We start from the raw sequence: 21,210 nt of genomic DNA, 5'->3' as shown, positions 1-21,210 counted from the left end.
CTCGTATTAGCTGGTACATCTGTTGTGTCAAATTCCTTCCTCCTTGCTTGAGTAGTTCTGCCGGTATTTTATCTATTCCCGGTGATTTATGCCTTTTTTGTATGTGGATTGCCGTTTGGACCTCCTCTAGCGTTGGGGGTCTAGTTAATTCATTTTCCTCTCCATCTTCCCCCAGCTCTTGTTGTTGTATCTCCTGCCGTGCCTGCTGCTGCTTCTGTTGTTGTAATGATGGTTGTGCCCCTTTGTTTAATACTTCCTTAAAATATGTCATCCAGGTTATCTTAATTTCGTCCATATCGCTAATGATTTCACCCTTCTTATTTTTGCAGAGGCTAGTCTTCGGTTTGTATCCCTGTCTTAAATGTTTAATAAGTTGGTATGCACTACGTGTTTCGTTTTCCTTAAACTCCCTCTCTATGTTTAGTATCCGTTGGTTTTCGTACTTTCTCTTTTTCTGCCTGCACAGTTTATCTGCTCTTCGTCTTTTGTTCTCAAATTCTGTTTTTTTCTCTCTAGTACGTCTGAGTATGTAATTATGATGTGCTTCATTTCTTTCCTGTATAGCTTGTTTGCATTCTTCATCGAACCATGTTTCTTCTCTCCGTTGGGTCTTTGTTCCTAGAACTTATTTCGTTGTGTTTAGTATGATACTGCTTATGGTGTTCCATTGATTTTCTATTGTGGAGTCTGCTTTGTTTTCTTCTAGTAATTTTTCATCCACTGTTCTCTCAAATCTTTCTTGTATCTCAGGGACTTTTAGGTTATCTAAGTTTAGTTTTTCTTGTTTTGGATATTTTTCCTTTACCTGTCGACTGATTTTGCATCTAAACCGTGTCTGCACTAGTAGATGGTCTGAGTCACAGCTTGCGCCACGTCTGCTTTTTTACATCTAATATACTCGTCGCCATTCTTTTTTCAATCAGTATATGGTCTATTTGATTTATTGTGTTTCCGTCAGGTGATATCCAAGTGCCCTTATGTATGTCCCGATGTGGGAAGTATGTCGAACTGATAATCATATTCTTTCCAGCTGCGAAATCTATTAGAAACTGACCATTCTCATTTGTATCTCTATGCAAACTATGTTTCCCTATTACCCCTATGTACTCTTCTTCTTTTCCGATCTTGGTGTTTGTGTCGCCTATCACCATTTTAATGTCGTTTCTTGGTATTGAGTCATAGATTCGTTCTAGATCTTGATAAAAGGCTACCTTAGTGTCTTCTTCTTGTTCATTTGTGGGACAGTGTACATTTATAAGGGTTATGTTAAAGAAATGCGTTTTTATCCTAAGCTTGCAGATTCTTTCATTGATGAAAGAGACTTTAACACTGAAGCAAAAATCCGCGAATAAACTCAGAGTTACAGAACGAGCCATGGAACGTGCGGTGCTGAACGTGAGCCTTCGAGACCACATAACAAACCAACAAATCAGGCAACGATTAGGAGTTCAAGACGTCATCGAAAGAGCTACGATGCTTAAGTGGAAGTGGGCAGGGCACTTAGCTAGAACACAAGATGGACGGTGGACAAGACGAATCATGAAATGGAGGCACAGAAACTACAAAAGAAGCCGAGGACGACCACCGACTAGATGAACCTACGGTATAAAAAGAGTAGCAGAAAACTGGCTAAAAGCGGCCCAGTGCAGTGTAGAGAACACTGGAAAGAACTGAAGAAGACCTATGTCCAACAGTAGTCACGATTAGCTGATTAATGAGGATGATTGTTAATTTTGTACACCAGTTTATTTTGCTACATATTTCATAAACTGATACCAATTCTTCTTCTAGATTATCTATCAGTTCAAAAATATTTTTGGACCTGAGCTGAGATCGATTGTGAGCGACCCACAGAGTATTGACAATGTTGCTAAACGAGTTGATAAACTGGTCGTCCAGATCGAGAATACTGACTTTGATATTTTCGATTTAAATAGCAGTGAAAATTGGGAAGCTATCATGGGACATTTTTATAAAGAGGTACGTCAACTGGAACTAGAAGGCGTCAGCTTTATTGACCAAAGCTTTAAAATGATAAGGTATGTATTTTTAGAAAATTTTTTACTTATTGCCCATTTACACTAAGTTAGCCTTTAATATATAGATATTATATGAATCGGTCATTTTCAAAACCACATTAATATATAGGTATCCACATTTTGTCAAAGATACCTTTATAACATTATTATGGAGCTGCTACCTAGTCCAGGGCACATCTGTTTTGAGATGGACGTTGAGAGGTGACTCAAATTTTTTTACAGAAATTGCTTGAAAATAACTCAAATAATAATATTTGAGTTATCAGCCGACTCAAAAAGTTCCGGAACATTGTGTAAATAATCAAAATATCAAAATATGAAGGAAAAATTCCATTTTTTTCTTCATTTTTTGATTATAACTTTAAAAGTATTCATTTCCGAGAAAAGTTTTACTGACATAAAAGTTGCGTAATTAAATTTGCTACATTATAGAATTGGTTTAAAATTTAAAAAAATAGTAATCCTTGTTGCAAAATAACAATAATTGCGAAAAAACCATAAAAAAAATTATTCGCATTTTACGTTTTTCATCCATTTATTCTACACCTAGGGCCTTCATATTTTACCCAGATACGATACAGTAAAATAATGCTGTTAATTTCATTAAGATCGGTTTAATAGATTTTGAAAAATAAATTTTGCAATACATCTTTCGCAAAAAAAATTCATTTTTTCAAAATGTTGCAGGACTAAAAATAAAGCAGATAGCAAGTTGAATTTTTTTTGCATATAGAAGAGTGCACCTTTCATTTGCAATTTACAAAATTAAATCGATTAACTACCACGGCGTCAGAAATTTTTTTAAATAAACAATAAATTTTGGAGCTACGCGCAGGATAGCGGTGTTCGATTCACACAAGTTGATTTCCACCAAAATTTCTCCCAATCTTTATCTAATACATTTATTTTCTTACTCTATATTTTGTTGTATTTTAAAATTTTAATTCCACAAAAATCAAACTAATTTTATTATTGTTTGTGAAATATTGTTTAAACAATTGCATATGTTTATAAATAATAAACTTTAATTCTCTAAGTTAAAATATATGAACAAAGAAAGATTTTGATAAAAAAAAGTGTTATTTCAAAGGACAGAGTATGTGTTTTTATTTTGCAATAAACAAATTTATATATTTATATCGAAATGTACTAAAAATTAAAATGTATCAATCATTATTAAAGGTTATTGGAATGCCCAATCAGAGCAAACTATCCGCTGTCCTGCGCGTAGCACAAATAATTAATGTTTATTTAAAAAAAATCTAACGCCGTATAAGTTAACCGATTTTAATTTTGAAAATTGAAAATGAAAGGTACAGTATTCTTCTGTATGTAAAAAAAGTTAAACTTGCTCTCTGCTTTAGTTTCAGTCCTGTAACATTTTGAAAAAATGATTTTTTTTGCGAAAGCTGGATTGAAAAATTTATTTTGCAAAATCTATTGACCCGATTTTAATGAAATCCACAGTGTTATTTTATCATATCGTAAAGTTTGTCTGGGTAAAATATAAAGGTCCTAAGTGTAGCAAAATTGGTTGAAAAGCGTAAAATGCAAATACTTGTTTCTTTTAGTTTTTTCGCAATTATTGCTATTTTGCAACAAGGGTGACTATTTTTTAAATTTCTAACCAATTCTGTATTGTAAAAACTTTAAATACGCAACTTTTATGTCAGTGCAACTTTTTACGGAAATGAATACTTTTAAAGTTATAATCAAAACACGAAGAAAAAGAATCGAATTTTTCCTTCATTTTTTGACATTTTGATTATTTAAACAATGTTCCGGACCTTTTTGAGTGGGAGGATAACTCAAATATTATTATTTGAGTTATTTTCAAGCAATTTCTGCAAAAAAATATGAGTCACCCCTCAACGTCCAAATGTATTAATATTTTTACAGATGCCCCCTGGTCTAACCAGCCTCTACCATTTTGTGCAAAAATCACACTATTCCGATCCCTAAGATGTTGCATATATTATATAAGTAAGTACCAATTAAACAAGATATTGCGCTGAAAAAGTTTTCTCAAGAGTACTTCAGTGGATATACTATATGTGGTTTTAAATGACCGATTCATATACAGTATGTCTCTGTAAGTTGGAACCATATGGAAAATTTTTTTAATATTAAGTTTACGAAAAAAAAGTTAGTCTTTTTAAAAAGCTCTGCATGGTCTAAAACCTAAGATTCAAGCATCAGATATCAAATTTTATGAATATTATACGAGGTATATCAAAAAATATCAACTTCGCTCAAGAGTAAAGTAGCTTTATTTTTCATAATATTGAAAATTGCTATTAGAAAAATTTGTTTGGAATTAAGAACTATATTCTAATATGCAATTACATCCTTCTAATTATTTTTTTTTTGAAAAATTATGGAAAACCAACATTGTTTTCAGTTATTTCAATTCTGATAACTCTTTTATTATTAACTTTACTAAAAAAGTGATTCTTCGTAAAAAGTTCTGCGTGATATAAAACCTAAAATACAACCATCTTATATAAAATTTTATGAATTTTATACGAGGTATCTCAAAAAAGATTAATTTCGATCAAGAGTAAAGTACTTTATTTCAATAAGATGGATGTAATTACAAATTGGAGAATAGTTTTTAATTCTAAAAAACTTTTCAAAACTTTTCATAATCAAAATTTTCGGTATTGTGAAAAATAAAGGTATTTTGCTGTTGAGCGAAATTCATATTTTTTGACAAATAAAATTGATAAAATGTGATATAAGATGGTTGGTTATATTTGAGGTTTTAGACAATGCAGAACATATAAAGGATAACTTTTTTCGTAAAATTAGTAATAAAAGAATTATTTTAATTGAAATATGTAACTGAATGTTGGGAATTTAAGAAAAAAATTCATTTTTTTTAACTAGAAGAAGTTAATTGCATATTATAACATGGTTATTAATTCCAAACAACTTTTCATAATAATAATTTTCAATATTGTGAAAAATAAAGCCACTTTACTCTTGAGCGAAATTCATATTTTTTGACATACCTCGTATAATATTCTAAAAAATTGATATCTGATGATTCAATCTTAGGTTTTGGACCATGCAGAGATTTTTATAAAGAATAATCTTTTCTCGTAAATTTAATAATAAAAAGTTTTCCATATGGTTCCATTAAACAGGCTAAAGAACAGTGGTTAAAAGAACAATGCGCAGAAATAGAAGAACACCAGAAAAGACATGATAATTTTAACATACATAAAAAAATTAAGGAATTACCGCAGATCAACAGAAAAAGAAAACCGGGAATACTAAAAGATACAGATGGGAAACTTGTGTTGAGTACTAACGAAAAATTAAAGAGATGGACAGAATACATAAATGAATTGTTCAAAGACAATAGAACAGAGCAGATGGAAGTCGAAGTAGAAGATGATACGGTTTTGAAGATATTAAAAGAAGAAATTAAATCGGCATTAAAAAACAGCAAAAATGGTAAAGCAGTAGGTCCAGACCAAATCCCAGTAGAAAGCTTAAAATGTATAAATGATGAAACCTTAGATATTATCGTAGACTTGTTTAACACAGTGTACAAAACAGGAAACATACCAAAACAATGGTTACTCTCAACCTTTTGTGCTATCCCTAAAAATACAAACGCTAAAGATTGCAGTGAATACAGAACAATATCATTAATAAGTCACATTCTCAAATTATTCTTGAAAATAATACATGGTCGTATAAACAAAAAACTAGAATAAGGAATATATTATGATAGTCAGTTTGGGTTCAGAAACGGACTAGGAACCAGAGAGGCGTTATTTGCTTTTAATGTGTTAGCTCAAAGATGCATGGACATGAATGTGGATGTGCATGTTTGTTACGTTGATTTTGAGAAGGCTTTTGACAAAGTAAGACATGAAAAATCAGTCCAAATTCTAAAGACAAAAAACATAGACAAAAGGGAGTTACGAATAATAACAAACCTTTACTGGAATCAAAGAGCACAAATTGTAATAGATAACGAACCCAGTCCAGAAATTGAAATCAGGAGAGGAGTTCGGCAGGGATGTATTATGTCTCCATTACTCTTTAATGCATATAGTGAAGCCATTTTTGAAGAAGCATTGCTATCTCAAAGTGAAGGAATAATAATTAACGGAAGATCTATTAACAACATAAGATATGCAGATGACACCGTGATTATAGCAAGCTCTGCTGAACAACTCCAACTACTACTGAACAAAACAAACAATTTCTGTAAAGAATATGGACTAAAAATGAATATAAAAAAGACCAAATACATGATAATAACTAAGAAAACAAACATACAAACAAGCATACATTTGGGAAATGTACCGATAGAAAGGGTTGATAAATACAAATACCTAGGAACCTGGATTTCAGAGAAAAATGATCAAACAACAGAAATAAGGACCAGGATAGAAATAGCAAGAAATGCGTTTGTAAAAATGAAAACAGTTCTCTGCAACAAAGACCTTAGCTTAGAACTGAGAGCAAGAGCTTTGAGATGCTACGTGTTCTCGATACTACAATATGGACTTGAAAGCTGGACATTAAAGCAAGAACACATAAATAAGCTACAGTCATTTGAAATGTGGTGTTACAGAAGAATGCTTAGAATAGCATGGACACAGAGGAAAACGAACACGGAAGTACTGCGAGAAATGGGTAAAGAATGCGAAATAATAAACACAATAAAAATAAGAAAGTTACAATATCTGGGACACGTCATGAGGGGACCGCGATATGAAATGCTAAGACTGATAATACAGGGAAAGATAAGAGGCGGAAGGAGTATAGGAAGAAGGAGAGTGTCATGGTTAAAGAATTTAAGGGACTGGTTTAGATGCAGTTCTATAGAACTCTTTAGAGCAGCGGTGGATAGAGTAAAGATAGTGATGATGATATCCAACCTCCCATTAGGAGACGGCACTTGAAGAAGAAGATATGGTTCCAACTTACAGGGACACACTGTATACTAAGGATTTCCACAATGTTCACAGTATTCTTTCACACAACAGTTCTCCCTAGTTCTTTCTGTTTGCCGGTCCCTTTCCTGCAGATTTTTTCCTTACATTGCTTCGTCCACTTTACCTTTGAAAAATCTTCGGGGTCTGCCTCTCTTCCTATAGTCTGCTCCTCCTGACATGTCCGTTTCAGGTTAATCTCTTTTGTTCTATGTAGTCTATTATCTATTGAATTTATTACCATTATTTTCTTAATCTCTATGTTATTTATTCTATCTCTTGTTATTACTCTGCAGCTTCTCCTTAGAATTTCTATGTCTGTTGCTCTTATTTTGTTTTTGGTTTTCTTATTGACTATCCAATTTTCACTTTCATAAGTGGGGATACGTTTTGTCATGGTGTTATTTATATATATTCTTCTTTTTGCTTGTATACTGATGTTCTTATGACACAGTACCGGGTTCAATTTTTGTATGCAGTCTATTGTTTTTCCTAGTCTATTTTTTTATAATCTTCTTCAGTTGTTTCTTTGTTTGATATTATGAAATCTAAATACTTGTACTTGTCTGTTTCTTTGATTTGTTTACCTTTACCTATTTATAGCTGCTTTATTTTTGTATTCTCCCTTGTTAGGTACTCGGTTTTCTTTAGTTTCATTTTTATCCCATTCCTTGTATATTCCTGTTCCAGATTTTAGCCTTTATTATTCCATTAAAAATATGTCGCTAGTGCATAATGAGTTATATAGAGGCATTAAAAATTTTTTAATTAGTGTTTGCTATGAAATAAAATCTTAATTGGTTGGTAGGTTAGTTATTCCCAAACAAAAATTCAAACATAAAATTGCAATTTACATTATTTTTCTTTATCACGTGCCATATCAGAATTCCACCAATGCGAACTTTTTTCGATCTTCTGCGATATGGGATAATAATTGTCCTGAATTTGATATCTGAGTCCATTCCCGAATATTTTTTAACCAAGAAACTTGATACTCTTCCTAGCTGTAATATTTTATATCGATTTCCCTTCACTATATGTCCCAGATAAGACATTTTCCAGTGTTTATGAATCCACATTTCCAATGCTTCAAATTTGTTCATGATCGATACTGTTAGCGTCTAAATTTCTGTACCATACAAAAGTTTAAACAAAATATAGCAGTTAACCCTTCTTTGTCTTAGTTCTAAACTGAGATGGTTATTGCGAAGAAATAACTTCATTTTCATAAAAGTAGTTTTAGTCATTGCCGTTCGGCGTTTAATTTCTATGTCTGGATCTAGTTTGTCCGTTATCACAGTTCCCAATTATGTCATTTTGTGAACCTAACATTACTTGTTTACAATTTTTAGCTTTGTTTTAAACTCAACTTTAAATTTAAAACAGTTAAACCTCTGGCGCGGAGGAATACGCGGTAAGATCCTACAATGGAAATCCGTCCGATTTCTTAGTGACTACCAAAGAGTCAACTGAATATATTGGCCAACTAAATTTTTGTTTGTAAAAATGTATTATTGTTTATTTACTGTTTATAATGTATTGTCTTCTTTACTTATACATAAAAACTCAACTGCGATGTAGCCATACGCCAAATAAATAAGTACGAGGCTATTGCTATGTTGCACAATTCTCTGCATTTTTTGACATGAAAAAAAAATGCAATTTTTTTTTCATCCTTAAGGGGATAGGCGCAAAAACTTGGTCCAATGGTATTTGGTCCAATGCAGGTAGAAGAAGAACGTCATGGCTTAGAAACCTGAGAGAATGGTTTAACAGTTCCTCTGCATCCCTTTTCCGAGCTAACGTCAACAAAATTACTATAGCCAGTTTGATAGCCAACGCTAGATAATCGAGCACGTCACATCAAGAAATGCTATTTAAATTCATTCAGTATTTTCCAATCCTGAGAAAAGCAATAAATATTTTTGAAAAATTTAAACGCAGAATAAAACTTTACATTATTGCCGAAGGCCGAAAGTACCTTAGAATAAACAAAAAGTTTTTTTTAAATGGTATATTTGAAATTAAAAATCACACTAAAATTTCACTTTTTTTCACCACTGTAACTTACTAAAATAAACATTATAATCTTTTATTATGCGTGAGAAATTTTCAAAACTACGTACTAGTTTTCTCAACATTCGAAAAAAATGAATGCATTTAAAGATCATGAAACCAAGATTTTGCGCCTACCCCGTAACAAATGAGTTTTACTGAAAATGTATTAATAATTATTGTGATATCAGAAGTATTTGTTATAGCATTCCTTTTGTTTATCGAGTAATCTAAATTTTAATGGCTATAATCTATTATTCTATTTTATTTTTCAGATCCTCAGAAGGGGCTGTGGATATGCTGTTAAAATTTAAATATATTGAAACACGAGATGTTATCATGAAAAAATTGATGTCAAAATTTGATGTCATTTTAGATCAGTATATTAAGGAAATCCTAACTGTCGACGATAATTTTACTGTATGTATAAATATCTTTTAATATTTTAAAAACATTTTTACTCTGGGCAAATTAGAAAAAACAAGGGAAAGTTATTTACCAGCTATTTTATTACTGGAATTGAATCTAATGATCGTATATACAAATATATATCTTATTATTAATATAGGTATGCAAATTGTGCAGATAGTGTTCTATTTTTTTATAAACAATTTAGCGCTCCGAAATCGTGATTTTAACTTTACACCAAAAACACTCAAATAAAAAATCACCGTAATTTAATTCTGCATAGAAATATTTTCCTCCCGATTTACTTCAACGAAAAATTTCCTCGGAAAATGCGGGTTTTCCCAACAAAATCTTTTATTTTCAACTATTAGATTAAATTAAATAAGGAAAACGCTATTGAAAAAAGGACAGCTCCTCTAAAAGAAAAAAAGTTTAATTGCGGTGAGTGGTTCCTGAGATAAAACCGGTCAAAGTTGACTGACATTTGCAACGAAGTTATAAACAATAGGATGGTACCTTTTGAATTATTACCTTTTTATTTGGGTCCTCTTTCTACGTACAAATCTTCATATCTTTACACCGAGAGAAAAAAATTCTTAACATAAAGAAACTTTATTAATATTTAAGAAAGATCGACTTGGCATATTGCCTAAGAAATATATCTTTGTATGTAAGATATAATTTTCTAAAATATTTCAAATAAATTTTAATTAACCCAAAGAAATATATCTTAAACATGATTGAACTATCACTTTCTTGCAAACTGCAAACCCATTTGTCAGAAAGAAATTATACTTGTCATAATAATATATTTTCTTGGTATTACAAAACTCTTCTTTCTGAGAAATAATATTTCTTAGTAAGGAATATTGTTATCTTACCATTAATAATTAATGTATTTAATGTTAAGAAATATATTTCGCAGAAATAATTGTATATTTAGAATTAAGGCTATGGGTACATAATTCGCAAATATTTTACGTGTATCCCTACTCTTTCTGTCTTTACACGGCAAATTACGTGTAGTAAAATTCACACTGGTGTGGATATGTTAACATTACTAGAATGTCATTCTACTTGAAAATGTCATAATTAATTTAAAGAGATGGCTTTTGAATGTTCTTGGATAACTGTTATTTTTATAATTGCAAATTATTAATTCAGTTAATAAATGTGATAATTTTTTCACTAACTATGTTTTCAGTGATTGTAATAATTTATTTGTACAACAAAAACTAATAATCAATCGAGAAACGAGGAAAAGTGGTAAAGTGATTTTTTAATAATATGTTGTTATTTTGGAACGCTTACAATTTTGAACATCTCTAACAACAAAATACTTGGATCACAGGATATATTATCTGATGTATTCTCTGCTTGGATCTTCCACAAATAATACACAATAAATAACTTTTTCTTAAGTTCACGTCTTAAATCAATTATTTATCAAATACACTATATATCAATAATATTTAATCAATTTCTCAAAATATTCCCGATGCAATGTCAAATACTTAAAATTGTCACTGATTGTCAGTGTCTGACTGACAATATATGCTGACAATATTATATTCGGTTGAGTGCGTTGTAAGACAAAGACAGATTTGGAAAATATTACCACGGCATTATGTTCATTTTTTTCAAATCCTGAAAAAACCAATAAATATTTTTGAAAAATTTAAACGCAGAATGAAAGACTAAATTATTACCGAGGGCCGAAAGTCCCTTAGAATAAATAAAAAGTTTATTTTGAATGAGATATTTGAAATTAAAAATCACACTAAATTTTCTCTTAGTTTTTTCACCCCTGTAACTTATTAAAATAAACATTATATAAGTTCTCAGGGACTTTCGGCCCTCGCTAATAACGTAATCTTTCATTCTGCGTTTAAATTTTTCAAAAATACTTATTAGTTTTCTCAGGATTCGAAAAAAATGAATCCCCATTTGAATAGCATTGCAGCCGAAAATACGTACCGATCCTCTTAAGTTACATTTCTTAAAAATAAAGTGATATTACATACGGCGAAATAAATCATTCTGTTAAGGTAAAATTATTCTTTATTAAACAGGATATAAAACCTTAGATATTAATACATACAAAAAATTTCTCCACTCTTAAACCACTGGCTTCTATTAATAAAAGGATGGAGAGGCAAATCCAACTCCCTTAATTTTTCTTTCTTTTTGTTAATAGCACTTTGTATATCAGCAATTACCTAAAACAAAACCGTTATGTAGAAAGAGTAAACTTATTTTAATAAAAAAATTTTTATAAGGATATAAGTACATACTTATTTTGACAAAAGGAAATACAAAAAAAAAGAACAAATACACGGGCCCACATAAAAACTATTAATTTTTTGGTATAATAACGGTAGGTATCAGTAAAACAGTCTACAATCCAAAAACATTTCTTGGCATTTCAACAAATAATAATCAATCATATTTAGTTCAAACATGGCTTTATTTATCCAACCATCTTTGTTAATTTTTTTCTTTTTGTATATGAAATATTAATTATATATCTGTATAATATTAAGTCACACAAAAGACATTGTTTAGCTAAAACAAGAAGAAAAATACAACCAATGTAAAACATTGAAGCAGACATATATTGTAATTTTATTTATTTATATAATCCAAAAGATACAGCAAACCTAATCATTAAGAAATTTTATTACGGGAAAGTATTATAGGTTACATCTAAGTCATTTAATACATATTAACTAATTCACGATTTTTGGCAATAAAAGTTCTTAACCGTTAAGATGTTTCTTTTAGACTAACTAATATATCTGTTATATGAGAAAATATTAACCTTGAACTAGCTTAAGTTCGCCGACTTCATATTTCATCATCCCATTCCCATAGAAACCGCTGAGCACGCAGTAGATGAACTTTGTACGAACCGTTGGCAATTCTCATGGGAACAGCGATTCAGCACTTCATACCAAACCTATAAATTGCCATTTTCAGATGCCGGGACCACTCTTAGCTGCAACTTCGACCAGTCCAGTTATTGTAGTCATTTTAAATTAATTTAATTTTGTACTATTTTGAAATATTATTGTGTAACAAATAAAGTTCTTTTTTAAAAAAGTCAAATACGTGATTAGTGATCTAACAATTGGCGCAGTCAGTAGGATCCGTTTAACGTTGCTAGAACACGTGTATACTCACTGGCAGCGGCGGATTCTCATCCATTAACGGATCAAAGAATCTACGGAAGTCCTAACTCCTGTGAACTACGGAAGGAACACCCAGTGAAGCCCCTGGTAGCCGAGCAGAGAGAACAAGACGACCCTTAAAGAAGAAAGCATCTCCGAACAACCTCACTCCTGTGATCTACGGAAGGAACACCTAGTGAAGCCCGTGGTAGCTGAGCAGAGAGAACAAGGCGTCCTGATGTTCTTCTTTATGTAAGTTGATTTTGAATCATCCCGTTAAAAATTTTGTTATTATAATAATTTACAAAATTGACTATACTGCAAGTCAATTAATCAAAATAAAAAAAATACAAGTTGATTATCTAATATTTGGAAGTATTAATATTGACATTTTTCTTTATACGATTTTATACTGATATTTTACTGACATATTTTTATTACTTGGTATATTTCTGACATATTTTATTGACATATTTTTTATTACTTGCTATATTTTTGGTATATTTTCTATTGCTATTTTTTACTGATATATTTGATACATTTTTATTGATATATTATTTGATATTTTTATATTGATACATTTTTGTCTCTATATAACATTTTTAATTTTTATTGATACATTTTTGCCCTTTATATACCACATTTTTATCTCCCTTACATACAGACATTTTATATTTCTCCATACTTCTATTATTCATTTTCGTTTAAAAATATCCCGCAAAATGCCCGAGACACGTTCCCAAACTCAATAAGACATCGAACCGTATAAGCTTTCGGAAATTTTTTCCATCATCCCAGAATTTGAAGGCGATCCGATTTCTCTTTCTACATTTTTAGATGAGTGTGACTGTGCTATTAAGATGGCTACAGGCGATCAGCGCGTTCTTTTAACGATTCACATAAAAAATAAACTCAAAGGTAAAGCTGCACAGCTTATTAATTCTAGAAAACCACTTTCTTATAAACAAATAAAACAATTACTAAATCTACATTTCGGAGACAGTAGAGACCTGACTTCTTTAATACAAGACTTACAAAGACTCAGACAACTATCTAACGAATCTCCTCTAACTTTCTTTAACTGCTTACAAGTTTTGAATTAAAAAATGTACGCCTCGATCCAAATTGCAGATTTATCCGCAGAACAAAAGACCGCCCAATGTGATTTAATCGATACCATGGCCCTAAACACACTTTTAACCGGTTTAGAACCTCGTCTAGGACAAATTATTAGGGCTAGTAACCCTAAAGATCTCATTGAAGCAAGCAATCGTATCCGACGCGAACTTCAATTGTCATATTTTGAAGAACAAAAATCCAATTCTAAGACAACTATTCCTAAACCCTCTCAGCCAATGAGAAGACCCTCGTCTCAATTTACAAAATGCACAAATTGTGGCTGAATAGGTCATCACAATTTTGAATGCCGCTCTTCCCGTTTCGTACAACCAAATCAATCTTTTTCTAGGCCTAACGGTTATCAAAACCAATATAATAATGGACCTAACAACTATCAAAATAATCAAAACCCTAATAGGAATCAATATTCCTCCAACAATCCAAATTTCAACCAACAGAGACCTTCCTTTTCATCTCAAAATCAAAATCAAAATCGTCCATCCGTTATTCAAAGAAACCCAAATTTTCAAAGGGCACATGTTCTAAATGAATACCCTGATGAAATGACGACTAACCATTATACAGACGATTACTATACAGATAATAATTATTATAATACCGATAACTACGAAAACTATGAAACAGATTATTATACAGAAAATAATCCACAAACAGATAACTTTTACGAAACCAATAACACACTCGACACAGAAAATTATCAGGATTTTCTTTCACTTCAGAATCAAAATCATCCTCCCAACCATACGAACCATTCAACGGATATTACGAATATCCAAGAACAAATCCAAGCACTCAACTTGGACAATTTTCATCCGGATCTCAATTTTCCGGAACAAAGGTTCCTGTAACCCCATTTCATACCATGAGTTCAAAAAATTTATATTACATTAACGATGCTACCAACACTTTTAAACTTTTAATCGACACAGGTGCTGGAATCACTGTTTTCAAAGAAAACACAGCACGCAATTATCATAATAGATTTCCTGAAAACGTTACTATCCAAGGTATAACCGATCAAAAATTGTTAATAACAGAATCTGTCCTTATTCCCTTCACTGACGATAATCCTCACAAAGTATTTATTTTCAATTTAGACATTGATTTCGATGGCATAATAGGCCTAGACTTTCTAGATCATTATGAATGCGTAATAGATCTCAAATCCCGACAGTTGCATACAAATTTTAAAACCCTCACCCTTCACAAAGTAGAACACGATACAAACACACCTCCTAAAGACATATCACCGACACACCCTACAGAAACAAGACAAAACGAACCTAAAATAAAAATTAATCCAGATTCTAAACAGGAATCAAAATTAAAATACTTAAACACTATAAATGAAAAATACTCTATCGTAAATAACCGAGATCAAGACAAAAATCTTGAAAGACTGGAGAGAAAACGAATAAAAGGGAAAAACATAATTACCATTGACAGCCGGACCGAACAAATATGCAGACTAAAATGCAACTTATCAAATACAGACGCCATATTATCAGCTCAAGAAATAGAAAAAGTTAGATTACCTCATGCATTAGTCCATGTAGACGAAAATGGAGAATTCTTAAATTCCGTCCTAAATGCTAATACTATGCCGAAGACAATCGAATTTTCAGACATTTCAATCGAACCTTTCAAAAATTCGGAGACAATCCTAGCCTACAACGGAAATGATTTTGGAGAACCCGTAGTAGATAGAACAAGAATAATTAAAGAACAACTAAGAATTGATCACCTAAATTGCGAAGAACAAGAACTGATTGTAGATATCTGTACTGAATATGCAGATATATTTTATGTCGAAGGCGACAAACTGACCTTCACAAACGAAATCAAGCACAAAATCGAAACAAACAACGCCAAACCTGTCTTCACTAAATCTTATAGATATCCTCAAATACATAAGGAAGAGGTAAAGACGCAAATTAATAAAATGTTAGAAGAAGGAATAATCCAGAAAAGCGTGTCTCCCTGGTCGAGTCCAATCTGGGTCATACCGAAGAAATTAGATGCGTCAGGAAAACAAAAATGGCGAATTGTTATTGATTATCGCAAGCTTAACGAACTGATAGTACAAGACCGTTATCCTCTACCACAAATATTAGAACTATTAGACCAATTAGGAAGATGCCAATACTTCACAACACTAGATTTAGCGTCTGGATTTCATCAGATTGAAATCGAGCCACAAGACATCCAGAAAACGGCCTTTTCCGTCGAAAATGGACATTACGAATTTGTCCGCATGCCATTCGGACTAATGAATGCTCCGTCTACTTTCCAAAGAGTAATGGACAACATCCTCGTGGGAATACAAAACGAAAGATGCCTAGTATACATGGATGACATAATTATCTACTCACCCACTATCCATGATCACATGTCACGACTAGCAGAAGTTTTTAAAAGGTTACGAAAAGCAAATTTAAAAATACAGCCAGACAAATGCGAATTTTTAAGAAAAGAAGTGGCATATTTGGGCCACCTTGTAACAGAAAATGGTGTAAAAACAAATCCAGCAAAAATTTCTTGCATTAAAAACTTCCCGGAACCAAAGAACACCAAAGAAATAAAATCATTTTTAGGCTTAGCCGGTTACTACAGAAGATTTATTCCAAATTTTGCCAAAATTTCTAAACCACTTACGAAACTACTTCAGAAAGACGTACCTTTTATTTTTAATTCTGAATGCAAAGAAGCATTTAACGAACTCAAAAATATTTTAACATCAGATCCAATACTTATATATCCGAATTTTGAGGAACCATTTTTACTAACAACTGATGCCAGTGCATTCGCGATTGGAGCTGTTCTATCACAAGGCCCTATAGGAAAAGATTTACCCATAGCTTATGCCTCCAGGACATTATGCGGTGCAGAAACAGAATATTCAACCATAGAGAGAGAATTACTAGCTATCGTATGGGCAGTCAAACATTTTAGACCATATCTTTTTGGCCGTAAATTCACTCTTATTACCGATCATCGTCCCCTTACATGGCTTTTCTCGATAAAAGATCCCGGAAGCCGATTAGCGCGTTGGCGCCTAAAACTCAAAGAATACAATTATAAAATAGAACATCGTGCAGGAAAAATAAACAGAAACGCTGATGCCCTCTCAAGGATTAAGATTAACCATTTGAAGTATTGGGCAAACTTTCAATCGAAAATCACATTACATGCATCGAATGAAGACGACACGGACACACAAGAAAACGAGGAAGACAACGATGAAGAAGATATAGAAAAAATGTCCGAAGAACTTGACAAGTTTATCGAACTTTATAGAACTAAGTCGATAATCGATTATTCTAAAGTTGAAATATCGAATACGGACTTATTAGACAAATCTAACAAAAATATTGTTACCTTTTTCTGGCAAAATAAACTTGAAGAACTTCACGAGAAAATAAGGAATGACATATTCGAAGAAAACATAGAATATAGTAACAGAAGAATTAATATTGTACACAGCAAAACAGTAAAAGATCGAAAATATTTTATTATACCATTACCTTTTGATCCCGAACGAGTAATATCACACCTGTTTCTTGTACTTTTTGCAAATAAAGATCAATTCGATGAATCAAAAATATATTGTGTAGAAATTAATCTCGAACTACCTATTCTAGAGATATTTTCTTATATTTTTGCTGACAAAGAATTAAAATTAAGAATCTGTCAAAATATAATTAAAACAGCCAGCGAAGACGAAATCCCTCAAATTTTAGATCATTACCATTGTGGTAAAAATAATTTACACCGTGGAATAAACGAAACTGTCAGAAGAATAAAACAAAAATATAATTGGAAAAATTTAACAAAAGATGTAGAGAAATTTGTAAAAGCATGTGAAATTTGCCAAAAAGTTAAAATTTGTAGGAAAAACTTAAGTGGACCACTAGTCATAACAGAAACTCCAAAAACACCATTCGAAAGAATCAATATGGACATATTCGAATACCCCACTAGAAATTATGCATTAACTATTCGTGACGAACTGACAAAATTCACACAAGCCTATCCTTTAGAAGACAAAAGATCAGTAACAGTAGCCAAGACACTTTTACTCTTCTTTCAACACTATGGAACACCACTAAGAATTCATTGCGACTGCGGTCGAGAATTCGAGAATGCTATAATCACACTACACTGTTTTCAACACTATGGAACACCACTACGAATTCATTGCGACTGCGGTCGAGAATTCGAGAATGCTATAATCAAAGATTTATGCGAGTTATACGACATCAAACTAACATTTTCTAGTGTTAACCATCCACAATCTAATGGATCCGTAGAGAGATTCCATGCCACACTCTCAGAAATGATTAGAGCAAATCAAGCCGAAAACCCAAACGATCATCCCTTCACTATACTTCCTTATGCAATAATATGCTATAACAACACAAAAAATAAAACTCACGGTTTTACACCATATGAACTTATATTTGGGCACACTGCAGGCCGACCACCAGAAACTGTATACAATCAAAAAACACTAATGAGTAAAAATATTTGAGACTTGAATAATCGCATGGAATATTTTTACAAAGTAGCCAGAGCAAAAACAGAGGGACAGAAAGAAAAGGCGAAAGTAAGATTTGACGAAAATATTTCAGCACAAAGACCTGATTTTAAAATTGGTGATAAATTCTACGTAAAAGAATCCCAAATTAAATCAAAATCGGAAAATCTTTTTAATGGACCTTTCGAAATTCAAGAAATTTTTACAAATTCCGCAATTATCCTAAATCCCAAAACTAACCAAACTTCTAAAGTAAATTTTGACAGACTAAAACCTTATTTTGAATAATTTTCTTTTACAGATTCTATGGACTCCTTTCTATCGTCCAATCCCAAATTCTCCTCACTCCCATTAATAACACAATTGGAATATTTTTTCATGAAAAAGGAACTATAAGAATATCTAACGAAAAATGGACTTTACTTGTTTACAAAGAATTATTGCCTATCAAAACTACAATATCCAACAATGACAAAATTTTGGAAAACCTATTAGAAAAATTTATTAACGTGGATACACCGAGAAAACTTGCTTTTCAAGCCGAAGTACAGACACATGTTAGTCTGCTAAAACAAATCTCAAACTCCGTTAACTCAAAATATAAAGAAATAACCTCTGACACAGTACCTTATAATAAACGCCTAAAACGCGGTTTAGTAAATGGTATTGGAAAAATATGGAAATCCATTACTGGAAATTTGGACGCCTATGACGGCGAATACTTGAATAAATGTATAAATAGGATAAATTCCGATGAAACTCAAATTGAAAATCTCTTAAAAAATCAAATATCCGTTACCACTTCAGTTATAAAAACTTTCAACACTACTATTCAAAAATTGCAAATAGACGAAGAAACCTTTAACAAAGACTTAAAAACTATCGAGACTACACTTGTGGACATTAATAATGACATCTCCTTTTACCAAGCACAATTACAAATACTAGATTTATGTGAGTCCTTAATGGAAAGCTACGTATTTTTAGAAAATTATTTAAATGATATACTAAATTCTATCACATTCTCTCGCCTGCAAATTTTACATAGTTCTATTATTTCGCCCATAGACTTAATGGACGCATTAAAAGAAATCTTACAGTCATTACAAAATAACGTATTGCCTCTACCCACTTATATGTCAAATATAGCTCAGTATATTGACGTAATAAAACTAAAAGCTTATCAGCTTGATTCAAAAATTGTTTTCGTTCTCGAAATCCGTTAGTTGATCCCGAAATCTTCACCTTGTATCAATTATATTCAATACCAATATTAGATAATCAAACTGGTTTTCATCATATACTTTCAACTGTTCATAAATACATAGCGCGAGATGATGATTCAATTTCATATGTTTTACCCATGGACACCGAAAAATGCAAACAAATCAGTCACAGGCAAACACAAAAAATAAAACTCACGGTTTTACACCATATGAACTTATATTTGGGCACACTGCAGGCCGACCACCAGAAACTGTATACAATCAAAAAACACTAATGAGTAAAAATATTTGAGACTTGAATAATCGCATGGAATATTTTTACAAAGTAGCCAGAGCAAAAACAGAGAGACAGAAAGAAAAGGCGAAAGTAAGATTTGACGAAAATATTTCAGCACAAAGACCTGATTTTAAAATTGGTGATAAAGTCTACGTAAAAGAATCCCAAATTAAATCAAAATTGGAAAATCTTTTTAATGGACCTTTCAAAATTCAAGAAATTTTTACAAATTCCGCAATTATCCTAAATCCCAAAACTAACCAAACTTCTAAAGTAAATTTTTACAGACTAAAACCTTATTTTGAATAATTTTCCTTTACAGATTCTATGGACTCCTTTCTATCGTCCAATCCCAAATTCTCCTCACTCCCATTAATAACACAATTGGAATATTTTTTTATGAAAAAGGAACTATACGAATATCTAACGACAAATGGACTTTACTTGTTTACAAAGAATTATTGCCTATCAAAACTACAATATCCAACAATGACAAAATTTTGGAAAACCTATTAGAAAAATTTATTAACGTAGATACACCGAGAAAACTTGCTTTTCAAGCCGAAGTACAGACACATGTTAGTCTGCTAAAACAAATCTCAAACTCCGTTAACTCAAAATATAAAGAAATAACCTCTGACACAGTACCTTATAATAAACGCCTAAAACGCGGTTTAGTAAATGGTATTGGAACAATATGGAAATCCATTACTGGAAATTTGGACGCCTCTGACGGCGAATACTTTAATAAATGTATAAATAGGATAAATTCCGATGAAACTCAAATTGAAAATCTCTTAAAAAATCAAATATCCGTTACCACTTCAGTTATAAAAACTTTCAACACTACTATTCAAAAATTGCAAATAGACGAAGAAACCTTTAACAAAGACTTAAAAACTATCGAGACTACACTTGTGGACATTAATAATGACATCTCCTTTTACCAAGCACAATTACAAATACTAGATTTATGTGAGTCCTTAATGGAAAGCTACGTATTTTTAGAAAATTATTTAAATGATATACTAAATTCTATCACATTCTCTCGCCTGCAAATTTTACATAGTTCTATTATTTCGCCCATAGACTTAATGGACGCATTAAAAGAAATCTTACAGTCATTACAAAATAACGTATTGCCTCTACCCACTTATATGTCAAATATAGCTCAGTATATTGACATAATAAAACTAAAAGCTTATCAGCTTGATTCAAAAATTGTTTTCGTTCTCGAAATTCCGTTAGTTGATCCCGAAATCTTCACCTTGTATCAATTATATTCAATACCAATATTAGATAATCAAACTGGTTTTCATCATATACTTTCAACTGTTCATAAATACATAGCGCGAGATGATGATTCAATTTCATATGTCTTACCCATGGACACCGTCCAA

The 21,210-nt window shown here is 31.7% G+C and overlaps 1 protein-coding gene across 1 annotated transcript in view; it reads left to right on the top strand.

The window, feature by feature from the left end:
• The window catches only part of LOC114336768 (dynein axonemal heavy chain 10), an 863,661-nt gene that overhangs the window by 104,437 nt on the left and 738,014 nt on the right, over positions 1-21,210 (top strand). The window contains exons 12-13 of the mRNA XM_050648469.1: positions 1,792-2,039; positions 9,328-9,472. Coding sequence (XP_050504426.1) covers positions 1,792-2,039; positions 9,328-9,472 — 393 coding nt within the window. The remainder of the gene's footprint in view (positions 1-1,791; positions 2,040-9,327; positions 9,473-21,210) is intronic.

The sequence above is a fragment of the Diabrotica virgifera genome, chromosome 4, assembly GCF_917563875.1.
Source record: "Diabrotica virgifera virgifera chromosome 4, PGI_DIABVI_V3a".
NCBI lineage: Eukaryota > Metazoa > Arthropoda > Insecta > Coleoptera > Chrysomelidae > Diabrotica > Diabrotica virgifera.
This window is presented reverse-complemented; position numbering and strand designations above follow the sequence as displayed.